The sequence below is a fragment of the Sciurus vulgaris genome (assembly GCF_902686455.1).
Source record: "Sciurus vulgaris genome assembly, chromosome: 3".
NCBI classification, from domain to species: Eukaryota; Metazoa; Chordata; class Mammalia; order Rodentia; family Sciuridae; genus Sciurus; species Sciurus vulgaris.
In genome coordinates this window covers 1,320,491-1,346,716 of record NC_136463.1, presented here as the reverse complement: position 1 = coordinate 1,346,716, position 26,226 = coordinate 1,320,491, and the positions used below count along the sequence as shown (strand labels likewise).

Here is a 26,226-nt window from a genome sequence, read left to right as displayed (position 1 = left end):
GACAAGAGGGCTCTCAGAGTACAAGTACGCGATAGGAGAAAACTCAGCAGGCGCCAGTCAGAGCTGCAGATTTGCTTAGGAAAGCAGATGCACATTCGGGGTGGGGGGAAGGCAACGTGGGCTATCTCCAGAGACAGCTTTTGGATTAAAGAGCTGCACAGTGACCAGGCACGCTGTCACACACCTGTGCTCCCGGTTACTCAGGAGGCTGAGGCAGGAGGATTGCACGTTCAAGGTCAGCCTGGGCCACTTCAAGACCCTGTCTCAAAATAAAAAGGACTGGGATGCAGCTCAGTACGCATGTTCTGGGCTCAATCCCCAGTACCAAAAAAATAATAAAAATAAAAATGAAAATAAAAATAGAATCACCATGTGATCCAGCAATTCCATTTCTGAATATATACCAGAAAGAACTGAAAGAGGGTCAGAGGGACATTTGTACACCTACGTTCATTGTAGCATTTCCACAAGAGCCAAAGATGGACCCGACTTAGGCGTCCAACCACAATGAATAGATCAGTCAACTGTGGTCTGTTCAAAGGGCGGAATGTTATTCAGTCTTAAAAAAAGGGAAATGGGCTGGGTGCATCTCTATGGCAGCCTGCTTACCTGGCAGGCTGGCTTTATCCCCAGTGCAGGTGCGGGGAGGAAATTCAGACTCACCTCCAGATGCGCTCAGTGCAAAGGGACCATCACCTGTGTGTTCCACACACGTGCTGTGCACAGAACAGACGAAGCCAGAGACAGGAAGGAGCGCGGGGTGCCGGGGCAGGGAGGGGCTTGCCATTTAAGGCACAGCCTTTCAGTTTCCCATGAGGAAGAGTTCAGAGGTTGGGGGCAGGACAGTGGGAAGTACTTAACAGGTACTTAATAGCACTGGCTGCACACTCCAGAGTGGTCGAGGTGGAAGATTCTAGGTTATGTTCTAGGTTATGTGCATTTTACCACGGATTTTTAGGAACCTGTGCACAGCAGTTGCTCGCAGGGCGTAGAGCACCAGGAACTCACTCATTGCCAGTGGGAATGTAAATGCTGTGGTCACTTGGGGGACAATTCGGCAATTTCTTGCAAGGAGAAACATATCCCACAGGTCAAACCAGACACTATGCCCACAGATGCTTTACCCAAGTGACCCGGAAACCTAAGTCCACACAAAAACCTCCACAACAATGTCAACAAAAACCAAGGAAACAAGACGTCGTTCATTAGGCAGCCGAGCTCGCGGCGGCTCTGCCATTGCAGGGGTCACCAGTCAGTGAGGAAAGGACGACGTGGCACCCAGCGCCCACGCAGAACCCAAGGAATTGTAAACACACATCTCCAGGGAAGCCAGCCAGTTGGAAACGCTACCCAGTGTGTGATTCCACTTGTGTGACATTCTAGAAATGGCAAAGCTACAGACAGGGTAGAGATCAATGGCTGCCAAGGGCTTGGGGTGGAGGGTGAATTGAAAAGGTGAGACAGGATTGATTGATTGATTGAGGTCCTGGGGATTGAACACAGAACCCCACACATGTGAGGCCAGTGTTGTGCCACTGGGTCACACCCCAGCACTTTTTATTTTCTATTTTTGGGCAGGTCCTGCTAAATTGCCCAGTCTGGCCTTGAACTTGTGATCCTCTTGTCACAGCCTCCCGAGTAGCTGGGATTGCAGGTGTGCGCCCCCGTGCCCGGCACATAGAGGATTTTGGGTGGGTGGTAAAAGTGTTCTGGGTGAGGCCGTGATGATACAGGTACTTGACCACACGCGCTTGTCAAAAGCCATCGAGTGTCACAGCGGAGCTGGGCACGGTGGCCCACACTGTGAGCCCAGCCGCTCAGGAGCCCCAGCGGCCCCAGACCACTGTGCCAGGGGCAGAGATGCCTCCTGCACCTTCCTGGTGTTGCATCTGCCTGGGGCTCTGAGCAGGCTCCTGGGGCTCTGCCTTCCTGCCTTGAAGACAGCACTGCACCTGAGTTCCTCCAGAGACCCTCGGGTCTTTCCTAGGAGGCCCTGGTGACGGGGAGGGCATCCTGGTGAGCGGGGAAGAGATGAGGACGCCACCATCCACACTGGCCCCAAGCTCCTACCCTCTCTCGGTTGTCTGAGATGTGGCCCTGGGCCAAGCCCACTGTCAATGGGAGACGGCAGTGTTGCCACCCTCAGCAAAGGGCAGTCTCCTGAAACCTGCAGGACCCTGGGAACCAGGATGGAGCAGACCGGCCCACAGACACCCAGGGAGGGGCCCCAGCAGGAAGCCGGAAGGGACCAAGCGACAGGCCATGGGCAGATGGGAGAGGCAGGTCTTTGTCCTGCTGCTGTCCACCACGCAGGGCACTCCATGGCCAGTGGAGGAAACACTCTCTGCAGAAATGTTCTAGAGGTGAAGGAGGAAGAGGAGACGAGTCCCCATGTGCAGCCCTTCGTGAGCTGTGCCGTTGGCTGCCCACCCCCTCCGACAGGTCACCGGCCCCCTGCCTCAGCGCACGGGGGCACACCACCACCTAGTCGGATCCTTTTCTTCCCAGTACGGGAGATTGAACCCGGGGCTCCCAACCACTCGTCTGCATCCCCAGCCCTTTTATTGTTTTTCATTTTCTTAAATAGCTTTAGGTGTAGATGGACACTAAACCTTTATTTTTGTGCAACCCAGTGCCTCATACGTGTGAGGCAAGTGCTCCACACCGAGCTACAATCCTAGCCCTTTGTTTTGAAAATGTGGCTTGCTAAATTTCCCAGGCTGGCAATCCTCCTGCCTCAGCCTCCAGAGTTGCTGGGAGTATAGGTGTATGCCACCGCACCCAACTGCCTGGTCAGATTCTTGTTAAAAATAATTAACCTGAATTAGGCTGACCAGTGAAGACACTGAAAGCCAGACCTAACTGGAGATTTAAAGGGAATACCAAGTACTGAGAAGCAAGGCACCCAAGCATGCCATCAAGGTCCAGAGGGGAGGAACTCTCTGGAATAAAAATTTATGGTCTGTCAGGTACAGTGGTGCAGGCCTGTAATCCCAGCAGCTTGGGAGGCTGAGGCAGGAGGATGGAGGGTTCAAGGCCAGCCTCAGCAACTTAGCAAGGTCCTAAGTAACTCAGTGAGACCCTGTCTCTAAATAAAATATAAAACGGGCTGGGGTGGGCTGAGGCTGTGGCTCAGCAGTAGAGCACTTGCCTAGCACGTGTGCAGCAGTGGGTTCTTCCAGAATGTTCCAGGCTTGTCTGTGTCGTGGCCTGTGCTGCGCTCCTTTAGGGCGTCACAGAATCCGTCCTGTGACAGATGGAGGTTGCTTTACCTGCTCACGGGTTGCTATATTCGCATGCCGTTTGTTTGAACCACTGTTTTGGTTTGGGGGAGTACGGGCCCAGAGTGGAATTCCTAGATTGCGTGGCAATTCTGGTTAGTCCAGAACTGTGTCACAACGCCTGCTGGCGGGCTCTGAGGGCGCCCACCCTGGCCAGCTGCTTTCCTCCCTTTCTCCCCCCACCCCACCCCCATACCTGGGTTTGAACCCAGGGCCTCACCTGTGCTGGAGCACCCCACACTGAGCCATGGCCACACCGACCCCTTCTTCTCCAAGGGCCATGGCAGGGGCTTGGATGTGTTCCCCTAGGGATCGGTGATGGCACTGGGTACAACCCAGGGCACCTCACACTGAGCTAGACTCCTGGGACTCTGTCCCAGCCGGAGGCGAGCACCATGGAGTCCCAGGGGCCCTGCGTGGGGAGCACTAGGCCAGGCCTTCCAGAGCAGCCTCCCTGGGACTGCACGCCTGTTTAGTTGAGGTGAATAAATGCTACCTAGCAGAGGGCCAGGCCACGTGCTGGTCCTCTGACATCCCAGGAGACTGCAGTGTGCACCTACCAAGCAGGAGCGACATTGGGTCGACATCTCAACATCTCAGAACTCCACAGCAAAGTCCAGTGTTCTCCACTGCAGAAGTCCTGTCCCCCGGAGGGGCAGGGCTGCCTTGGCACCTGCAGGCTGGCCTTCCTGTCAGCCAGCTCCCAGTCAAGAGCCAGGACAGGTGGTTGGGGATGGGGCCCAAGTGGCATGGACACCACTAAGCCACCTCTTGTTCCTGCCCACTCCCCTCCACAAACTGCTTCTGCCCCAAGAACCCACCCACAGGACAGGTCAGACCTTCCCTACGCAGGGCGGGAAAATGTTTTGCTGGGAGCATCCTGCCTGCCTGCCTCTGGTTCCTGATGGGCTGATAGAGCCCCTTCCCCTCTTGGGTGAAATTTGCTTCCAAACAAAACATCCCTTACTTTCAAATATGGACCCTTACTTTTGACAATCCTTGAACTTTCCCAATAAAAAAAAAAAAAAAATGGGGGGATGCCAGGGATTGAACCCAGGGCACCAGGGCACTACACTGCAGCCCAGCTCTGCCTTAAGAGCACATTTTGCTGGCTCTACCTGGGAATCAGCTGGGATCGGTCTCCTTCAGGCTCACTTCGCAGGCCCCAGGCCAGAGCCCTCCCTCCTGGACAAACCCTAGCACCTCCAGCCATGATCCCATGGCTGCTGCTTAGTCAACCAGAAGCAGCCTCCAGCCTTAGTGCTTCGCCCCTCTCTGGAGGGCCTGGCCGCCTCAGGTGCCTGGTGGTGTGCAGGACCAGACACACCAAAGAATCAATGGCACTGAACCCCAACATCCAACCTGTCTAGCAGAGGCCCCACCTCTGGTCTGAAATAACTGCCGCACCCTCGACGCACACCCCACCTCCAGGCCCGTGTCCACCCACCCCACCCATCCCGCACAGGGGCAGATCTCCATGTACTGCAGCACTTTATTTTTCCTTACTCAATGAAGTGTTGCTGGGGCCTAATGTTCTCACATAACAGTAGAAAACCAAAAATTTGCCATCTCGTAAAGAATTGAGTACAAAAAACCTTACATAAATTAAAATGAATAAATTTACAGGTGTAAATGCAAACCGTTTCCAACTCAAGGCAAGTAATAACCAGTAGCGGTCAGGCGGGAAAACATTGGTAAGAACGGAAACTGGGTCCTAAGGCTCCAACTGTCCCACCCTGTTAGAACAGGGAGAAGTGACAACTGGTCCAGGAACTCTTGCCGGCCTGAGCAATCCTGGAACAGCCTGTCGGCCGACAAGAACAGCCTGCACAAGCACTGATGTGGTCTCAGGTTCGTGAAGCCACACTTTCCCGTATGCATGCTCCCTCCTCAGGCACCAGGTGAGTGAGCCACGTGGACTAAGGGCTTAAATCAAAGACACGCACAGGGCATCAAACACATACCAGGGGACAGTTAACTTGAATACAAGGTCAAAATCAGCAACAAGCTCTACGATCCAGTGCTGACATCAGATACAAGCTTCAAGGACAAATTTCTTTTCAAAGGCTTATTCCAGTTTCATGAGGCTAGCACGAGGTGTATACATTTGCCAGGGCAAATTTATACTTCAGAATCAGCTCATGCAGCAGGTGCCTGGCACCTGCTCAGTCCATCTAGAAGCATTTGCGGTGGACGATGGAGGGGCCCGACTCGTCATACTCCTGCTTGCTGATCCACATCTGCTGGAAGGTGGACAGGGAAGCCAGGATGGAGCCGCCGATCCACACAGAGTATTTGCGCTCAGGGGGAGCAATAATCTGTAGAGGAAGGACGATCATGGTGAGTGCCCGGATGCCACACTGCTCCCCACTTCCTGGGGGCCACACCAAAGCAACTACCCTCTCCACAAGAGCCCAGCCCCCAGCCCCAACCCCGCGGGACCTGGCCTGCTAAGGCTGGGTGAACGCGCACCTTGATCTTCATGGTGCTGGGGGCCAGGGCTGTGATCTCCTTCTGCATCCTGTCAGCGATGCCTGGGTACATGGTGGTGCCACCGGACAGCACAGTGTTGGCATAGAGGTCCTTGCGGATGTCAACGTCACACTTCATGATGGAGTTGAAAGTGGTCTCATGGATGCCAGAGGATTCCATACCTAGGGAACAAAGCTCTCCCTTAGTGGCCCTGGGAGTTCTGTGTGGCTTGATCCTCCCAGACAGCAAGGTCCTGAATTCTGCACCCCATCTAGACACCTACCCAGGAAAGAGGGCTGGAAGAGCGCCTCTGGACACCGGAACCGCTCGTTGCCGATGGTGATCACCTGCCCGTCAGGCAGCTCGTAGCTCTTCTCCAGGGAGGAGGAGGATGCGGCGGTGGCCATCTCCTGCTCGAAGTCCAGGGCGACATAGCACAGCTTCTCCTTGATGTCACGCACAATCTCCCGCTCGGCTGTGGTGGTGAAGCTGTAGCCACGCTCCGTCAGGATCTTCATGAGGTAGTCTGTCAGGTCCCGGCCAGCCAGGTCCAGACGCAGGATGGCGTGGGGAAGGGCGTAGCCCTCGTAGATGGGCACTGTGTGGGTGACCCCGTCACCAGAGTCCATGACAATGCCAGTGGTGCGCCCAGAGGCATATAGGGACAGCACGGCCTGGATGGCCACGTACATGGCCGGTGTGTTGAAGGTCTCGAACATGATCTGGGGGGACAAGGAGCAGCTCAGTCAGAGGCTGGAACCCAAGGCCACCCATGCCCACACACTACATGCCGCATGCCACAAATGTGATGTGTGGAAAAAGAACAGAACGCAGGCAGAAACACACAAGAAACCTGGAGGCCTCAAGGAGGAAATGCCAGGAGAGGAACACAGCCCTGGAACAGCAAAGAAACACTTGGCCGTCAGGAATGAGGCTCAACGGAAGCGACTTGGGAAACGAGGGCACCAGGCTGGGTGCTGCCCTACCTGAGTCATCTTCTCTCTGTTGGCCTTGGGGTTCAGGGGGGCCTCGGTCAGCAGCACCGGGTGCTCCTCGGGGGCCACGCGCAGCTCGTTGTAGAAGGTGTGGTGCCAGATCTTCTCCATGTCGTCCCAGTTGGTGACGATGCCGTGCTCGATGGGGTACTTCAGGGTCAGGATGCCCCGCTTGCTCTGGGCCTCGTCGCCCACGTACGAGTCCTTCTGGCCCATGCCCACCATCACGCCCTGCAAGGGACGGCCATCAGGCTCTCCCGCCCTGCCGCGCACCTGGGGGCCGCGGGGCTCTACGAGCCAGGGCCCGGGGGCCGCGACTCACCTGGTGGCGGGGGCGCCCGACGATGGAGGGGAACACAGCCCGGGGGGCGTCGTCGCCCGCAAAGCCAGCTTTGCACATGCCGGAGCCATTGTCGATGACGAGCGCGGCGATTTCCTCTTCCATCGCGATCTGCTCAGAGACGCGGCTCATTCAGGGACCCGCGCGCTCGGAAACGGCCCTCCCCAAGGGGCGGCCTCGGCCCAGACCGCAGGGCCGGCGCCGCGCCGCAGCAACCGTCCGCAACCGGCGGCGGGCGGACGGCCGCACTGCGCCGCCCCGCCCCGCCCGCGGGCCCGGGCCCTTTGTTCCCGCGGGCCGAGCTGCGGGGCTCCCGGGCGGCGGGCGGGCGCTCCGCGGAGCGGGGTCGGGGCGCGGGGCCCGGGGCGCGGGGCGCGGGCCGCTTACCGGCGGAGGTCGGCGGCGGAGCGGCGGGAGGACGCGGAGCGCGGGCGGCGGCAGCGAGTGAGACCCAGCGCGGCCTCCCCCGCCGGTACTTAAGCGGGCGCGGGGCGCGCGCGGCCCCAGAACATGTCCATATATGGCGATCTTTCCGAAAGCCGGGCGCCCATTGGCCCGCCCGCCCGGGACACGTGGGGCCCCGGCCCGGCCCGCGCCGCCGCCAACCGCCCCGCCCGCGCCGCCCCCGCGCGCCCGCGACCCTGCGCCGGCCGGCCCGGCCTCCGGGGGTCGCGGGGAGGGCCGCGCGGCGGACCGGCCGGCCCCGCCCCGGCACTGCCGCACCGCGGGGAGGGCCGGCCGCGCACCGGAACTGCCGGTCCCGGGCGAGCCGCGCCCCGAGCTGGGGTGAGTCCCTGCGGCTCCGGGCCCGCGGGGGGCCTGGGGCCCCTGACGCCCCCGCGGGCTTCCCCCCGGGTCCGCGGAGAGCCCGGTCGCCGGCTCCCGGCGGGGGAGGGGGCGGCGTCCCCAGGCCCGCGGAGCCGCGCGCACTCGTGGTCGCAGGGGAGGGGCCACTGGTCCTCGGGCCGCTCGGCCGCGAGGCGCTGCCCGGAGGAGGGCGCGCCCGGGGCTGGGGCCGCTCCGCCCCGTCCTCCTCGCCGGAGGCGGCGTGCAGCGTGCTTCGCTTCCTTTGGTCACCTGTGGCTAGTCTAGGGAAACCGAGGCAAGGATAAACCCGACTTGTTCCCGTCCGCCCCGCTCCGTTCCCGGGCTGGCCGGGCGAGCGCCCTCTCCTCTGTTCACGGTGCTAGGAAAGAGCTGGGTCGGGGTAGGAGTGGGTTTGGGCGCCGAGCGAATCCACCCCAGGAACCCACGCCGGGAGGCCGGTCACCTTTGACGGCGACTGGCCGCACCTGCCGGCCTGTGCCCTTGATCACGCCCGGAGGGAAGCGGGCACCGCGGTTTCCTCGGGCTTACGTGTAAGCTACTGGGCTGTTAGGGGTAGAACTAACCGCACCGGCGGCCGAGCGGGGGAGGCCGGAGTGGAGCGAGGGACCAGCCCAAGGTCACGGGCGCCCAGCCTGACCCCGGCAGGTAGGGGGCGGGGCCGGGCTCCCCTGGAAAGTCCCGCACTTGCTATCTCGGCAATTTTGGGCCAGCAAGGTCGGATCGTGCCCCACCCGACATGTGGACACGGGACTCGGGGCCAAGCAGCCGACACAGCTCACCGCTGGCGGAAGGACCCGCGCGGACGGCCACCGTGCCTAACAGGGAGGCTGCCGAGTGTGCGAGCCCCCAGGTTTTCCAGGGGCACCGGCAAGGCTACCAAGTGTGCCCCACCCACGGGAGGAGGCGCGGCTGGACCTCCAGAAATCCACCCTGACGCGGGTTGCAGGGCAGAGCCGCGCTCCGGCCTGAGCCCCGCCGGAGTCTTCCACTTGCGGAGGCCCAGGACGCAGTGTCACACACAAGAGCCCTGGGGAGGCGGGACGTAGCCCTAGGTTCGGCCTGGGCGCACCTGTGCCGCCACAGACCCCAGCCTCCTCCTGGACGCCTTTGCGCGTGCGAAGCGGCGCCGCGGCTCCCCAGGTGACTTCCGACGACCTCTGCCCCGCCACGCCCTTCCTCTGCCCACCTGCTGGCGGCGAGGGATGGGGGACTGGCCGTTCCCTAGGGGGCCGCCTGCCCCTCCCTTCCTCTCCCCCGGGCGCGCCGCGCGGCCGAGCCCAGGTGCACCCAGGTGTGCGGGCGGGAGGCGGTGGCGCGCCGCGCGGCCTTATTTGGTGAAGTCGGCCGGCGCCCCGCCCGTCGCCGGGAGGCCCGCGGCCACCCTGAGTCACCGGGCGGACGTAACGGACGGGGCACCCGACTGCGCTCCTCGCCTTATTTAGTCAAGCAGGCCGCCCATTGGCTCTCGGGACAAAGGGCGGCGGCGGGGAAGCCCGGGAGTGGGCGGGCAGCCCCCCGGCCCACCCGGCCCCGCGCGTGCCCGAGACCCTCAGCTGCGCGCAGCGGGAGCGGTTGGTCTGCAAACTGAGTGCCCGCGGACTGGAGCTAGGGAGGGAGGTGCCGTGTGTGCAGTGATTTTTCTGTTTTGCATCTGGGCAGAGGGAGACCTCGCTCAAGGTCATGTCCGGACGTTCTGGACTGTGCTCTGGAAGCAGGTGGTGCAGGAATCCCAACCCATATTGGAGCTGGAACCTCCGTGGGAGGGGACCCTGTAGATGTGGCAGCCCCTGGCTTCAGTGAGCTGGGAGGCCCGGGGCAGCAACTGCATTTCTGCCAGAAGTGGGTGTGTCTTCCCATTGTAAGGAGGAAGATCTGTTCAGAGAAATGTTGTGATTTATTTGTATAGTTCAGTGCTGATTTTAGGGGCTGTCTATTGTGACCTTGCAGTGTGTCATTTCATATTTCACCTGTGTAGTGGATGAGGAAGCCATGGCCCAAGGAGGTGGCCTCTCCCCACCCCAGGGAGTGTGGCAAACCTGACAACTCAGGCGGGTCCACTCTGCCCTGGTCCTTCCTTTGTGTTCCTCTGCACAGGCTCAGCTTCTCATCTCCCCGCCTCAGCCTCCAGGGATTCTCCCTGGACTCCAGGCCACCTCTGCCCTGGTACCACCATGCCCAGCACACACCTCAACGCTGGCACTCGCCACCTCCCACAGCAGACAGCAAGGAACTTGATAATGAGATGCCACCCCCAGCTTTTGCCTCTGGGTTGAGTGCCTCTCCTTCTCCCACCCAGTGCAACGGGGAACTTGAAACAAAAAGGACATCGGAAGAACTGGTGAAGCCCAAGTGAAGTCTGGAGTGTAAGAGTGAGTCCCGTTAACCTCTCAGCTGTGACAGTCATGCCATGTTTCTGTAAGATGTCAATGTCAGAGACGCTCATTCTGCCTTTGCAACTTTTCTGTAAATCTTAAATTATCCCTCAATAAAATAAGTTATTAAAAATCCAAGGAAACTGAACTTTATCTCCTCCTCGCTGACTTTCCAGTTCTTGCAGACCTTTGCAGACAGATCAAAAGCAAGGCAATAGTCCTGTTTCCTGAAGCCCTTTCTAAGGTCTTCCAACAGCTCTGATAGGGACCAGGGCAGTTCTTGGAGTGGGCTCTGCCCGTTTGGAACAGTGGTCCCAAGGGCTGCCCTGGTGGGCAAGAACAGCTTCCTATGGCTTGGCTTGGTAGTCAAAGGACAAGGCCATGGTCACTCACCTCTGCCCCCTGGCCAGGTTCAGCCAGGGGCCCCATTCTCCTGCCAGCACTGCACAGACTGAAGCCCAGCAGGCCCTGCTGGCTGGAGGTCTCTGCATTCCAGAGGCTGGGCGTTAAGTGGGTGCTGTGTGTCTGTCCAGGCCCAGGAGGCATGGGCTGGGCCTCTGTCGGCGTTGTCTACTTCCAGCCACCTGTGGAGGCTCCCAGCTGCCGGAACACTCCTGGCTCACGATGAGCCCGAGTGCAGGGCCATCACATCCTTGGGGGTCAGAGGTTCCGGAGGGTTGTGTGGGTACCCCACATGAAGTTGGGGGGGATGTTGGCCAAGGCCCCCACCCCCACCCAGTTCCAGGCCTTTGGACGACAGAATGCCCACTGGAGTTTATCCAAGGGGTCCCATCTCCACGCCATGATGCTGCAGGATCCAACAAGGCCCCTGGAAGAACCCTGGGCTGGGAGTCGGGACACCTCGGCTCTGTGAGGGTGTGTGGCCCAGCAGGGGCTTGAAGCTGGGAGTCTTCCTGCATGGACAAGAGGTCTGCACTGAAGGCCACCAGATGGCCCAGAGAACCTTCCCCAGGCCTCTGGCCTTGCTGACTCCAGGCTCTGTTCTGTGATGAGTAAGCATTTAGCACCTCCATGTCGGACCTGAGCCTGAAAGGGGAGCCAGCTCCTCAGGCTGCTTTCAAAGACACACCTGCAGGTCAGGGGCTGCCCTCAAGGAGGATGGCTCACTTCCTGGGGCCTTGTTTCTCTGTTGACCTCACAGAGTGCCTCCTTGCCCCAAGATTGTCCACGTCTCACTTCGTTGCTATGAAGTGACATGGTGAATACGTACTGCCAAGAACGATTAGGAGGAAGCCACCCTGTTCCCTCCACAGGCCCTGCTCAGGCCGGGCTATCCAGAGCCGGTGTCCCCACCTCTGCTGGGACCGTACCTGCAGGCTTGGACAGGAGGCCCACCCTCTGACAGCTGCACCCCACGTTCTCCACTTTGGGCACGTGGCTGGAGCCAGAAGCCAGCCCCACCCGCCCACTTCTCAGACTTGCCCCCGTCTGGGCCTGCTCCCAGAAGCCTCATCCTCGCACAGGCTGGGCACCTCCCGTGGTTTCTGTACCATCAATCCCCCTGTGGGAACTCAGACGCCAGCTGCTTCCTGGCCAACCACTACCTGTGGCAGAATCTGCCTCCCCCACACTATTGCGCCCCTGCTCACTGCCCTCTGTCTCTGGCCACTGCCAGGCTGTTGCCTTTGCCCCAGGTCCTTCCCGCTGGCTGCCTCCTCCCCTGGCCCTGTACCATCCACAGTGCTTCTGTGCCCTTGCTTCTCCCCTAGTACTCCCTGGGGCAAACAGCCCTGCCCTCCTTGGTGAACCGGTCCGCACCCAAAGCAGCGCTGACAGGTGGGTAGAAAAGCCTCAGCGGAGGGGAGGCAGAGTGAAGAGCGGGGTGTCCCACCTCCGCCAGCGGGGGGGGGGGGGGGGGGCGAGGAAGTAGGGCGGATTCAGCAATACCCCTGGGCCTGCAAGAAGGGTACGGTCTCAGCCGGGAGAGGAGTCTCAGGCTTGGCTCTTCCTAGAGACCCTTCTCCTGGCCCCAGATGGCCAAGTTTCTCCTGCTCTCCCAGCTGCCGCTATGGCAGGGGACATGGGTGGAGGGGTTGCATCCTACTCTGGTGCCAGGCTACATGAAGCTCTCCCAGTGAGATAACAAAGCTAGACTAGGAAACCCCACACACCTGGTAGGATGCCTAGCACCAGGCCAGTGGGACAGCTGGACAAGGCAGAAGGGTACTGCTTCTGGACGCTCAGTACCCCTCACCTCTGTCCCAGGGGCTGCGGCTGGTGTGCGCAGTGTTGGGAGGTAGGGGCCAGGCTGAGGTCGACCTGGGATCCTCTGGCCTGGACCTCCCCTTCCTGGCTCCTGGTACACATCTAACTTGAAAGGCGGCTGCTGAGCAGGCTGGGCTGGAACCAGCTGGCCACCGGGGGAAGTGTGCAGGGGCATGGCCAGGCGGGCACTGCAAGGGGTGGGCATTACTGCCCTCTGCCCAAGAGTGAGTCTGGCCTTCATGACACGGAGAGACCCCTGTGGGTGAGCCCCTGGTGCCCTCCCCAGTCGGGCTGGGGCTGCACCCCTTAACTTATCCTGGGGCCCTGCGGGGTTTGCGGGGCACACCTGACTGCAGGTCCTCGTGGGCTGCCCCACTGCGGGGATCCTGGTCCGCCACCTTCAAGCTCTCCTCCGCTCCCGTTGAGGTCAGTGCTAGTGTCACCCGGGGAAAGAGTTGTTCCCCGAGGACTTGGTGGGCACGAGCAGCAAACTTGCGGGGGCGGGGTGTGTGCGCAGAGGCTGCGTGGGAAGGCGCGAACCGGGTGAGACCTGGCCCCCTGGCGGGCCACCGCTGGGGCACGTGTGCGGGCCCCTCGGCGCCCGCTGCCCCTGGCGCTGGAGCCCCTCTCCGGCACGCTTGGCGCGGTCGCCTGGCTAGGTGCGGGCGGACCAGGGCGGCGGAGGGCGCGGGACCCTCGAGCCGCACCCCGCTTCCTGGGATCGGGCACCTCCGGCCTTTCGGCGGCCGGTGGGTGCAGGGCTGCACTGCCCACAGCTCTCCCGGCGGGCGCAGACTGGGAGTGGGGACGCTTCCCGGGGGCCGGCAGATGGCGCCCCTGGCGCGGGCGCTGAGACCGAGTGGCTGGCCGGTGTCGTTCCCCGACGGGCCGCCAGGCGGATCCATCAGGAGCGCAGAGCCCGCGCCGCGCCGCCCGCAGGGACCCGCGGCCACTGGCAGGGCTCGGGCCGGGCTGCGCTCCCGCTGGCCGCTGAGTCGCTGCCCGCCGCCGGGGTGACCGAGACAGGGTTGCGGGGAGCGGCCGGCAGCGGCCGGTGGCCTCGGCCAGTGCTGACGCACGGGAAGGAGGGGCCCGGGGCGCCCGCGCCCGGGGCCGCGCCCGCGGGCAGGGCCTGGCCTGGCCGGCCCACCGAGGTCCGGGGCAGCTGTGTCTGTGGCTGGCACGGGGGCGCTCGGCCTCCAGCCGCGCCGCCCTGGGTACTTATGGGCACCACGCGGCTATTTCGGCCGCTCGGCCATCCAGCAGAGGGCCGCCGGCGACCACCGTTCGGGTCCCTGCAGGGAAGCGGGGCTGGGGCGGGGCTCAGTAGGTGCTCCCTCTCGCCCGCCGCTTGGGCTCTCTTCTCCCCTGTGTCTTCTCTGCGGGAAGGAGTTCCCCTTGACTTCTAGGCTTTGGGTGGAATTTTTCATTTCACTTATTATAGTTTTAACCTTTGTTTTGAAGTAATCCCAGGCGTGCCTGGTTTAAACATTTTGCAGCACTCGCTCATCATTCTCTTTGTCTCTGCTTCTGAGCCATTTGGAAGCAGGTTTCAGGCACGATGCTCTTAGCATTTCAGAGCCTGTCTTCACAAGGCGTGTGCCATCTAATACAGTGCAGCGATCAAGAGCGGGCAATCCAACACCAGTCCAAGTGTGCGCTCTGCAGCCCATGTTGTGGTGACCACCCTTGTTCCTGTACTGGAGCGCCTTCTCCTGACCTAAGCCAGGATCATGTGTTGCATTTTATTGTCATAAGCTCTTGTTTTTAATTCCCAAGGCTTCACTCTTGTTTTCTGGACTGTTTATGGAATTATCTGTAGGTGATGAGACTTTTTTGGACAGCAGACCAGCACACTGTGGGACTGAGAAATGAGGCACGCTCCCATGGGAACAATGACAGCCCATGACAGTGGCCAGGCTCTGGACCTGTGTCACCCTTTCCAAGCGAATGGTTCGTGTCTGTCCTGTCCCAGAAGTCAGAGGCTTCCTTTGCGAATCCCCAGCCGGGTCTGGCACCCAGCAGGTGCTTGCCAAAGCGCCAGTGTGATACGGGAGCCTGCCTTGTGGGATGAACTGCGTCTCTGCGGACAGACGTGGTACTCTGCCGCCGGGCACATCTGTGCCTGTGTGTGCACATGTGTGTGGATGCTCAGGGATGGGGCCGGCAGAGCTGTGCGCTCATGGCTGTCCCCACCAGGTGTGGACACTCGTATGTTGTGAACCCAGCTGGGGATCAACAGCCATCTATCTCTGGCAGGTGGTCTGGCCCTCACTTCTACCCCATGTGGTCGGGAGGTCGGGAGGTTTGTGTGACATCTGTGAATGCTGCCTCCCACCCCAGGAATGGGCGCACTTCTAGGGTGTGTGCAAGGATTGCCCAGTGACATGGGCACCTGGACTTGCTGAGACACCCTCAGCCTTGCCCTTGCGCTTGCTCTGGGGACTTTTAGCTGTGCTGGGGCCTGGGTTTTCTGGTAGAACTCGGGGCCTCTGTCTCCCCGCCCGCTTCTTGGCTTCTGCAGGTGCTCAACCTTGTGGTTTTACAGGAGACTGCGAAGCTTTTGCTTGAAGGACTGGGGAGGACCCAGCATACTTCAGTAGCTTCTGTGAGCAGGCAATGCTGGGCATGGGGCCCAGGCCCTCGGGCTCTGCCACTGAACTACACCCCAGCAAAAGCAGCTCTTACATTGAGCCACTCTGCCGGTGGGCGGGGGTGGAGTGGGAGGAGGTGCACACTGCACGGTCTGCAACTTGGGAGCGCCCACCTCATACTCTTCATTCCAACACAGACCCCCCTGCTGAGCAAAGCCTGTCACTCTAAACCAAGGCCCGTAGGCCTCAGTAAACCTACCCAGGCTGGAGTAAGAGAAACATGGCCCCTGGCTGGCCCTGTAAGTAGAACTGCAGGGAGCAGAGAGCTCAGCCATGAAAAAATCATGAGGCCACCAAGCTGGCGACTGCCTCAGGAACAGCACAGGAGGCCCAGCCCTGGGTGCCTGCCAAGCTGGACCCCAGGTAGGGGAGGAGCTGGCAGGAACCAGGGGCGGGGAAATCAGAGCCTGGGCCAGTGCCCAGCAGCGCTCCAGAGACGGGAGGAACCTGGGGACAGATGGCCAAAGGGATACCCTTTGACAGTGGGAGGGGGCAGAGAGGCCAGCCAGAGCGGCTGAGGACTGAGGTGGGGCCCTGAGAGGTGGGTGGGGTGCTGGGGCTTCCCCCGACCTCTGCAGGGAAGATGCTGGGGCCGTGGAGGACGGCCCTCAGCGGCAAGGCTGCCCTGGCTGCATCTCCCAGTTTCCAGGGCTCCCGGCCAGTGGAGGAGGGCACCACCCTTTCCCCAGCACACACAGGCCCACGCCAGCTCACGGCACCAGCATCAGCGTTGCCCAGCACCCAGCCTAGCCCACGTGCTGGTCGCCATGGCGTCGGGCAGTGTGCTGGCAGGTGCCCAGCCTGGGCTCTGGTGGCCTAGGCCAGCAGCCCCATCAAGGCAGGTGGTTATCTGTCCCTGGTTAGCCCCATGGTGGGGAGTAGAAAGGAGGCCTTCAGTGACCAGGTGCACCCAGCCCACAGCATCCTGAGAGAGCAGTAGCTTCCTGAGGGCTTGAGGGTGGGCACCAGAGGGCTGGGGGCAACAGGGCTCTCTCTGCTCTAGCCCAGCTGGGCCCTCACTGAGAGGGGCAGGGACTGAGGCCTGGCCTTGTCTGCCAGGGGATCCCACAGGGAGGCAGTCCCTACCTTCTGGCCCACCTGCAGCCAGCTGCTCACCCAAATGGTCTGTCAGCACCCATCAGGAAGAGATGGCCCTCTCTCAAGACAGACATTTAGGTTGGGGCATCAGATGGCCTGACTTCTGTGTCCAGGCCCGCTCAGCGCAGCAGCCACGTGTGGCCATATACTGGGCACACATGGTCTTCCACCTGGACTTAGAGGTGGGCCGTGCAAGGGCCTGGGTCTCCCAGAATTCCAGGGCTTGGGTGTTCCCAGAGCGCAGCCCGGACAGGCCACAGCGCAGACAAACGTGTGCACTCCTGGTGGGCTTGCTCAGAAGCAAAGCTGGAAGACCCAGGCTGGGCCTGCTGTGGGCTCTTGTGTATAGTATACATCTGGCGTGTGACTGGCATCCTAGAAAGAGGTGTCCTTGAACAGTGCACCACCTGGTTACCCTGCTGAGCAGCCCTGAATGGGCTCTAAGGCTGGGTTGCTCAGTAGCATCTCCAGGGGCTGAACTGGATCAACAAGCAGCAGTGAGGCCCAGCCCCTGCCTCAGGGGACCTGAACACACCCAGAGACACGCATGTCCAACATTACATGTTTCTGCAGAGGCTCAGCCCATTGCACGAGAAACAGACCCCATGTGGAACAGCCTCAGATGCACTACCGTGTGAGCACCTACCAGGAGCCAGAAAGCTTGCCGGACCCAGAAGGAAGCTCTCCCCTATCAGGTAGCTGGCTGGAGCCCTGGGGCTGCGGGGGAGGCTGGTGTGGAGGGACCTGGCGAACTGCCTCTCTTCCCTGGGACCCAGCAGTCCCCTGGCCAGCACGCCTGAGTCGGTGCCAGCAGCCCCCCCGGAGCTGTCAGGCCACAGAACTGAGGAGCCACTGCTGCTTCTGGCCCTGCCACCCAGAGGCTGCCCAGAGCCAGGACACTTAGTGCCTGGCCACTGTGCTTGCTCCTGAGGGCCTGCCAGCTCCTGTCAGCGCTAATGAGGCCTTCCTGTCGGTCCCAGGGACACCACACCCGTCTCCAGGCTGAGGCCTGGGACAGTGGAGGAGCAGCCAGTGGTCACACCTGGAGGACACTGTGAGCAGGGCTTCCCCGCCTCACTCAGACTGACTGAGCTGTACCCCGGGACCTGAGGGGAGGCTGGGGTGTGACAGCATCACCTGTGGGGGGACAGGTCCACTCCACATCCTCAGCAGCTTGGCCGGAAGGACCCCTGCCTGACCCCGTGGGGAGACAGGTCACTCCACATCCTCAGCGGCTTGGCCGGAAGGACCCCTGCCTGACCCTGTGGGGGGACAGGTCACTGCACATCCTCAGCGGCTTGGCCGGAAGGACCCACTCCATGTACTGCCACAGTGGACCGCTGTGCCTGCCTGCCTTGCGTGGGAATGGAGGGCCCAGGGGACAGTGGAGGGACTGGGCGTGGTGGCTGGAAGGGCCCCATCACTCTGTTCCTGGTCTCTGGGGAGAGCTGAGGGTCACCGCTGTCATGAGGAAGAGGACACCAGGTCTGGACCAGCCCAGGTTGGGCAGCTCTGGTTTCCCCTCTTGGCGCCTGGCCCCTGAGGCAGGTGCGGGAGACAGGCAGGCAGGCTGAGCAGGGCCAGCCCGTGGGTGCCACCCTTGGACAGGTGCCAAGGGGCACCTTTGGGAACAGGAAGCAAACTTCGCCCCACATGGGCCCCTGGACCTGCGTCTGTAAAGACCCCAATCAGGCCAGTCACCCTGGCGATTCCAGTGGCAGTTACTAGTTCCCAAGCCCACCCTGCAGGTCTGCTGAAGGCTACCTGAGGCTGAAAGCGAGCACCTCATGGCCCCAAAACTGGCCCAGGGCACCTGGAAGCCCGGACAGGCGGGGCCTCTGACCGCAGGACAAGGGGGCTCCTACACACCCCTCCTGCCCCCTCTCAGTCACCCCAAAGGGAGCGTCAGTCCCCAGGACTGCAGGCTAGGGTGGCCCAGGGCAGCCCAGGCCGCGCCGCAGGCAGCGGGTGAGGACCTTGCCTGGTGGGGCTTGGGACTCCTGGCAGCAGGAATCAGAGGAGCAGTAACTGGATCCTGCCAAGGACCTGGCGGCCACTGAGGGTGGAGGGCTGCGATCGGGTTGCGCTGTGCTGAGTTTTCCACTGGGTGGCTTTTTCTACCTTGGGAAGGACTGGGCTGGCCCGGAGGTGGTGGGCAGGAAGGAGAGAGGCCAAGAGGTATGGACATAGGGTTCCTGACTTGGGCCCCAGCGGCTGTGGGAGAAGATAAGGTGGCCAGCCTGCTGTCAAGTCCTGCAGGGCGTCCAGCTCCAGCCCCCGTGTGAGCCAGGAGAGGCTGCAGCCCTAGCTGGGGTGACGAACGGCAGCCGCTGCCACTAAGCCGGCACACTTCCGATACGCCCTCCCCACCGCCCTCTACTGCCCACTGGCCACGTAAGAGCTGCCTGGGTGGCCGAGCTGCGGCCAGACGGTGTCGGAGCAGGTAGCAGGGTCCATGACGGCAGTGGGCCCTGGGGGCCGAAGGTCAGTGGAGCAGAGCTGGGCCTCTGGGAGGCCCCGGGGCCTGTGAGCACTCAGAGAGAGCTTCCCCAGCCCCTGCAGAGACCTGGCCAGCCTGGAAAATGCCCACCAACGGCCTGCACCAGGTGCTCAAGATCCAGTTTGGCCTGGTCAATGACATTGACCGCTACCTGACAGCCGAGAGTTTTGGCTTCAAGGTCAACGCCTCAGCACCCAGCCTCAAGAGGAAGCAGATGTGGGTGCTGGAGCCAGACCCAGGGCGGGGCACGGCCGTGTTGTTTCGCAGCAGCCACCTGGGCCGCTACCTGTCAGCAGAAGAGGGTGGGCGGGTGGCCTGTGAGGCAGAGCGGCCAGGCCCTGACTGCCGCTTCCTGGTCCTGCCACAGCCTGACGGGCGCTGGGCCCTCCAGTCAGAGCCACACGGCCGCTTCTTCGGAGGCACTGAGGACCAGCTGTCCTGCTTCGCCATGACTATCTCCCCGGCTGAGCTGTGGACTGTGCACCTGGCCATCCACCCACAGGCCCACCTGCTGAGTGTGAGCCGTCGGCGGTATGTGCACCTGTGCCCCCAGGAGGACGAGATGGCCGCAGATGGCGACAGGCCCTGGGGCGTGGAGGCCCTGCTCACCCTCATCTTCCAGAGCCGGCGGTACTGCCTCAAGTCCAGCGACAGCCGCTACCTGCGCAGCGACGGCCGACTGGTCTGGGAGCCTGAGGCTCGTGCCTGCTACACACTCGAGTTCAAGGCCGGGAAGCTGGCCTTCAAGGACTGTGATGGCCGCTACCTGGCACCCATGGGGCCTGCTGGCACGCTCAAGGCTGGACGCAACACGCGGCCCAGCAAGGACGAGCTCTTTGACCTGGAGGAGAGTCACCCACAGGTGGTGCTGGTGGCCGCCAACCACCGCTACGTCTCCGTGCGGCAAGGTAGGGCAAAGGCTGGCCGCCCTCTGCACGTCTGCTGGGCTGGTGTGTGTCTGGTGGGACACGTGTCGGGCTCTCACACAGGGGTCCAGCTAGGGCTGTGAGGAGTGGTGGGCAGGAGGCCATGGAGGCCCTGCCACTCCCCTTCTGTTTCTTCTTCTTCTTCTTTTTTAATATTTTTTAGATGTCGATGGACCTTTTCTTATTATTTGTATGTGGTGCTGAGAATCGAACCCCGGGCCTCACACACGCCAGGCAAGCGCTCCACCACTGAGCCCAGCCCAGCTCCTCCCCTGGCTCCACCATCCCACTTACTGGACTTTAAGGAAACTGGGTGGGGCCAGGGCAGGGCAAGAAGACAGCACAAGGGGAGTAGGGTCAACAGCTCCATGTGCCCCCAGGAAGGGGTTTGGGCCACCTGCCCCAGACCTGGCTCCCCAGTGGGATGGCACTGCCTCTGCTCCAGTAGCTGTCCCCATTCCCAGCCACTGGCCACCTGTCTCATGTGACACCCCAGCAGCCTGGGGTTGGACACAGCAGTCCCACTTCCCTGTGAAGAAGCACTGTGCTGCTGAGGGCAAGGCCCTGGCCCAGGCCAGCCTCACCATTGCTTTCTACCTGAGCTCCCAGTCCATGCACCCTGAGTGGCTGGGCATGCCCGGATCCAGGTCTCTGAGGTCAGGAGAAGAGGGGGACATGGGGAGAGCTCCTCCTTACCTGCTCAGGTCCTGCCAGGCCAGCACTCCCCAGGCAAGGGCAGCTACCATGTACCACCAAGTCCCTATCCTGTGAATGGCAGCTTCCCTGAGCACCTGCCTCACCTTAGGGATCTGGGCACCGGCTGCCTGGACCAGATGGCAGAGGTAAGCCATGCCCAGGGGGCCTATGTCTGCAATCAGAGCCCTCAGGCCAGTCAGGATAGCAGTAGTCATTAGAGGCACCTTGTAAGTACTGGTCCTGGCATGTGACCAGACTCTCTGGTGGACAGGCAGTGATGGTCCTTCCTTCCTGCCAGTCCTGAAGTGCAGACACACCACTTTCTGGCCTCGACCAAGGCCCATATGTTTGCAGTCCTTAATTAGAAATCTGAGTTAACTAGGAGAGGGGTGGAGAGAGGGCTTCCTGTGGAATCAAGGGAGGTGCAGGGCACCAAGTGCTTGTGAAAGAGGCTCATGGTGCGTGACAACAGTGGTGTTGATACTGATGGCATGGTATGGGGTGGCAGTGATGTTAATGAGAGTGTGGTGGTGGAGGTGAGGGTATGGTGGAGGCAATATGGAAGGGTGGTGAATGTGGAGGTGAGGGTAGAGGGATAGTAGAGGTGGCGGTGTTGATGGTGAAAGTCTTACAGAGGAATGGTGGAGGTGGAGGTGATGGTGGAGACGGTGGTGATGGAGTTGGTGGTTTAGTGATGGGGGAGGTGGAGGTGGAGGTGGAGGTGATGGAGGTGGTGGTTTAGTGATGGTGGAGGTGGAGGTGATGGAGGTGGTGGTTTAGTGATGGTGGAGGTGGAGGTGATGGAGGTGGTGGTTTAGTGATGGTGGAGGTGGAGGTGATGGAGGTGGTGGTTTAGTGATGGTGGAGGGATGGTAGCCATATGAATCAGGTTAGTCTCTTCCCACCCTGGATCATCACCTGCCTCCCTCCCACTTTGGGAGTGAGGCCACCTGACCCATCCCACAGGTGTTTCAGACAGATGTTTGGCAGTCAGTGGTGGGAGTGTGGGAGGAGGCCAGGGAGCGGGTGCCCGACTTCCAGGCAGTCGCAGCAGTGAGTTCTGCCCTCTCTTCGCCCTGCTGCTGTCCTGACCGTGTCAGCTCCTGGCCAGGCAGCCCCTAACCCTGTCTCCTTGCCCCGGAGGTGTGTGTGAGCTCCCAGTGTGCGCTTTTCTCCTCTAATGACTTCCTTTTCTGCCTCCATCAGCCAGCCTGTCTGCCTTCCCTGCATCACAGTGCTGGTGGGTAGCACAGCGGTCAGGTCACTGACTAGGATCGGAAAGACATTGATCATCATGTATAAATGAAGTCCAGCAGCCTCAGGGAAGGTGCAGTTCCTGGCAGGGCATCATGGTCAGCTCTGTGGTGCCACTAAGGGCCTTTGTTCTTACCTCCTCATTGAACCACTCTTCTGGGTCAGTGCTGACCTTAGATTGACACCTTTATGTTCATGAAATAGCTGCTGCATCTCCAGGCCTCACATCCAGACAGGACGAAATCCAGAGGAAAAGGGTCACTGGCTCTTCATATGCTTTCTTAGGAGTAAGAAAATTTCTCCCCTGAATCCTAGCAGACACCTCATTCACACTCATTAGAACTGAACACTGCCCAGCCCAACGGACCCCTCCGGAGTAGAGTAAGACAGCACTGCCCAGACCAATTTGAACTCTGTGTCCTTCCCACTGTGAAGTTGGCTTCTTCAGCAGGCAGCTGTGAGCCCAGGAAGGTGCTGGACAGCATCTGCCTGAGAAGGGGTGTGGGGTGAGGTGGACACATCGCATTCCTGGCCTGGGAGACAGCAGCAATGGCCACTTGGCATGCCCAGCCAGTCCTCCCTCAGTCCCTGCAGGGAGGCCAGCTGCCACCATCTCCCACAGTGGCCCTTGACACTCAGTGGATCTTGTCCAAGCATGTGTGGGCAAGGGCCATGGTCTGACTCACGGCCAGTCATGGGCCAGGAACAGCTCAGGGCCAGAGGAGTCCAGTTCAGTGTTTGTTGCTGGGATGATGGACCCCTTCCAACTGCTTCTCTGCATCAGAGCAGTGACCCCCAGTGAGGGGGAGACCCAGACCTAGGGGCCACCTTTGCGCACCAGTGAAGGGAAGAGATCCCAGGCTCTCCCCTAGGGGTTGCTGCCTGATGCCCTTCTTCCCATGGGCAGGGCTGGGTAGGCTCAGTGGCCCCCTCAGACCCTTGTAGGGCTGACTGCCACTACCTCCCATTCCCTAGCTGGCCACACTGGACCCCCTGGGCCTCATGGGGTCTGCAACCTGTCACACCACTGAGTGCCCAGTAACCATGGAAACAGGGATATAGTTTTCAGGAGGGAGCTGGAGATGCCACGAATGGGAAGATCCTGGGGGGGCTCCAGGGCCTGCCTGCTGTTCCTAGTCCCGAGCATAAGTGCCCATTCCCACCCTCTTCTGAGAACCCCAGGTACAGCCCCAGGCAACTCCCACCTCCCCTAGGGCTTCTGGGAGAACAAGCATATATGCATCTGGGGTCCTATCTGTCCCTGGACCCTGGCCGTGACCTGGTCCACACATGGGGTAGGGCAAAGACCCTGCTATGCTCACCTGGCAGCTTAGGGGTGAGTTATAAATAGAAGCCGGTGTAAGTCCTGGGTCAAGAGAGCAGGAGCAAGCAGATTACCCACTGATTAGCAGGAGTGGGAGATTTGCCAGCACGGAAGGATCTTTCTTCCATGGAAGAGTGAGGGGCCCTGTACCGGGTCCCCCTGGGCCTCATGGTCCTGGCAGGTGCTTTCCAAATCTTCCCAAATCCAGAGGTTCTAGATGAGACTGTCTGGCTTTGGGGATGCCCCAAAGCATGCCTCTTCAACCCCTGTCCCCCCAGGAGAGTTGTGAGGGCTTCCCCATCTCCTCCCTCTAGGGGTCAACGTCTCAGCCAATCAGGATGAAGAGCTAGACCACGAGACCTTCTTGATGCAAATTGACCAGGACACAAAGAAGTGCACCTTCTATTCCAGCACTGGAGGCTACTGGACCTTGGTCACCCATGGGGGCATTCAGGCCACATCCGCACAAGTGTGAGTGCCCCCCGTCCTGGCCCCCCCCACCAACATCACGTCCATGGGCCCCTCACCACTTGCACACCACCATGCCTGCCATCACTGCCTCGATTGCGGCCCAGTCAGGGAGGAACGCCTGCTGGATGGGGCAGCTCCTAAAGCTGGTGGGTGTGTCAGTGGAGAGCCCTGGAACCTGGTGGGGAAGGGGAGGCGGACCCTGCACCCCCATATCTTGCCCTGTTCCCTTCAGTTCTGCCAGTACCATGTTTGAGATGGAGTGGCGTGGCCGGCGGGTGGCACTCAAAGCCAGCAATGGACGCTATGTGTGCATGAAGAAGAATGGGCAGTTGGCAGCCACCAGTGACTTTGTGGGTGAGCTGCTCCTGGGAATGTGGGGCAGGCTCTCCACCCAGAACCAGTGCCTGCACTCAGGCCCATCTCCCCCTCCCAAGAAATGCTGCTGCTGGGCAAGGCACCCTAGTCTAGACAACCCACCAGGGGACCGCTAGCTCCCAGAGCGTCTGGTGTTTTTCATCCCACCTTTGGGAACCCTGGGAGTCTCTTCAACTCCTTGCACGTTTGGAGACTCCTAGGTTCCACTTTGACAGGCACCCTGCCAAGTTTGCACACCAGGCAATGGCAGATCCGGGCAGGTTCAGGACTGTGCTTCCCAGGGCCCTGTGGAGCCCGCCTGCACAGGGAAGAGGGTGGGAGGGCGGCTCCACAGCGCCCTCTCCTGCAGGCGAGGACGAGGAGTTCATCCTCAAGCTCATCAACCGGCCCATCCTGGTGCTGCGTGGCCTGGACGGCTTTGTCTGCCACCGCCGAGGCTCCAACCAGTTGGACACTAACCGCTCGGTCTACGACGTCTTCCACCTGAGCTTCAGCGACGGCGCCTATCAGATCCGAGGTGCGCAGGAGTGAGTGGGGGACACCGGGGTCGTGGGCGCACAGGAGTGGGGGGCGCAGGGCGGGTGGCCCACGCCGACGCCCCGGTCCCCGCCTCAGGCCGCGGCGGCGGGTTCTGGTACACCGGCAGCCACGGCAGCGTGTGCAGCGACGGCGAGAGCGCCGAGGACTTTCTCTTCGAGTTCCGCGAGCGCGGCCGCCTGGCCATTCGTGCGCGCAGCGGCAAGTATCTGCGCGGCGGCGCCTCGGGGCTGCTACGCGCAGACGCAGACGTGCCCACCGGGGTCGCGCTTTGGGAGTACTGAGGACCAGCCGCGGGCGTGCATTAAAACGCGTCTGACAACTGCTGTGAGCTCCGGGTGCCCCCTGGGTTCAGAAGGGTTGTCTCGCAGGATGGCTGGGCTACGTTGCTGAGCACTGGGCACTTCTGTCCCTGGGAAGACCCTGGCCCGCTGCAGCCCCTCCCTGCATCCTCTGTCCAGGGACTTCTTCCTGCAGTGGGCCACTCACCCTTCCTTCCATAGCTGGGAGAGTCCAGAGAGAGCACCCCATTCTGGACAGTCACCACCCTGGTCCTCCTCTGGTTCCCTCACTTGCCCTGGGTGCTGTCATGTCTTGGCACACAGACCCTCCTTCAGGAGAGACATCCCAAACCCCTGCCGCTGACCTGGGCAGTCCATACCCTTCCCTGGGGCCTGGAATGTCCTCGAAGGCAGGTGATGCCCAATGAGGGATACGAATCTGGGCTGAGGGTCCCCTAGGGCTGGGATCTGCCCACTGCCTGGAACAAGAGTCTGCCCTTGGCTTCTCCAGAGGGGTTATCCTTGGGGCGAGTGCTGGGCAGGTCAGTTAACCCTTGGAGGGCCAGACATGGGGAACCTGAGTGGGCCAGGAGGGGCAGGTAGACCCAGCATGTCCCATGGCCTGACCCCATGGTCAGTCAGGCTGGAACCAGGCGGCTTTTGTCCCACTGTCCTTCCCAGGTAACTGAACAGCACTGATGCCTCAGAGAACTTATCTTTAAGAATGCCCTGCAGGGCAGCGGGGCTGGGAGGGGGCCTCAGCCTGCACAGTGTACAGGCATTGCACTGGCTCCATAGGATGGCAGACCAGCGCCCTGGCCAGGTCTCACTCTGGGTCTGTGTGTCATGTCCAGCTAAGGCTGGAAAGCATCACTGCTCTAAGACAGCGGCCTCTTGGAACATCTGCTCTGGCTCCTGAGACTGGCTGGTGCCTGCTGGGGAAAGGGGAGCCCTGCAGGCAGCCCAGACCCCACCATCTATGGGATCCCCACAGCCTACGACGGCAAGGGAGGCACTGGGAGGTGTCAAGTCTGACAGGCAGAAGCCAGCACAGCCTAGGACATGTCACCTTCTCCAGGGCAGATGGACGCAGGCCTTGCATATCCTGGGGGCTGGACTGGCCTCTTCATCCTTGCAAGACACAGACAAGAGCACTGGACAAAAGCTGGAGCCAGAGGCTTCCACCTGTCCTGTTGGGACAGCTGCAATGAGGTCCTGGGCATGCCAGGCCAGGCCAGAGCTCCTTCGAAGGCCAGCCCTTCGCCAGCCCTGGAGCAGGTGGCTCTCCCTGCCAATGCCTGGCCTTGTTACCAGGGCCATGTCTGGTGGAAACGGGGGCTCTCAAAGGCAGGCCCGCTCCACCCTCAGCCTCCCTCCCTGCAGAGCCCTCTTGGCCCTCCAGAGATACCACAGGGCAGACCCTCAGCAAGGGCGGACCCTCAGCAAGAGCAGCCCTGGTTGAGGGTAACTGGGTGCTGCAAAAGATGCCCTTCCTCAGGGAGTCCCAGTCCAGGGGCCTCCTGCTGGCCCCAGGGCCATGGAGAGAACAGCTCTGGCAGGGGTCCAGCAGAGCAGGGTGGGTGCTTCTTGGAGGGT

The 26,226-nt window shown here is 61.1% G+C and overlaps 2 protein-coding genes across 6 annotated transcripts; one reads left to right on the top strand and one right to left on the bottom strand.

The window, feature by feature from the left end:
* Nucleotides 1–4,755: 4,755 nt before the first annotated feature.
* Nucleotides 4,756–7,199, bottom strand: ACTG1 (actin gamma 1). Its single transcript, XM_079133977.1, has 5 exons — nt 7,071–7,199; nt 6,740–6,979; nt 6,037–6,475; nt 5,754–5,935; nt 4,756–5,599 (listed from the first exon to the last, which is right to left on the bottom strand). The coding sequence occupies exons 1-5, from the start codon at nt 7,191–7,193 to the stop codon at nt 5,456–5,458; spliced, it is 1,128 nt and encodes a 375-aa protein (XP_078990103.1). The 5' UTR covers nt 7,194–7,199; the 3' UTR covers nt 4,756–5,455.
* Nucleotides 7,200–7,479: 280 nt separating this feature from the next.
* On the top strand, nt 7,480–26,116 carry FSCN2 (fascin actin-bundling protein 2, retinal). 5 transcript variants are annotated; one of them, XM_079133973.1, is made up of 6 exons: nt 7,480–7,874; nt 19,134–19,674; nt 23,281–23,437; nt 23,670–23,791; nt 24,162–24,339; nt 24,428–26,116. In XM_079133973.1, exons 1-6 carry the CDS (start codon nt 7,599–7,601, stop codon nt 24,666–24,668), a joined length of 1,515 nt encoding a protein of 504 aa, XP_078990099.1. In that variant the 5' UTR covers nt 7,480–7,598; the 3' UTR covers nt 24,669–26,116. The 5 variants fall into 5 exon arrangements, with proteins under 5 accessions (XP_078990099.1, XP_078990101.1, XP_078990098.1 ...); XM_079133975.1 differs by lacking the exon at nt 7,480–7,874 and having other exon boundaries at nt 18,259–19,674; nt 24,162–24,329; nt 24,428–24,676; nt 25,485–26,116; XM_079133972.1 differs by lacking the exon at nt 7,480–7,874 and having other exon boundaries at nt 18,259–19,674; nt 24,428–24,676; nt 25,485–26,116.
* Nucleotides 26,117–26,226: the final 110 nt, after the last annotated feature.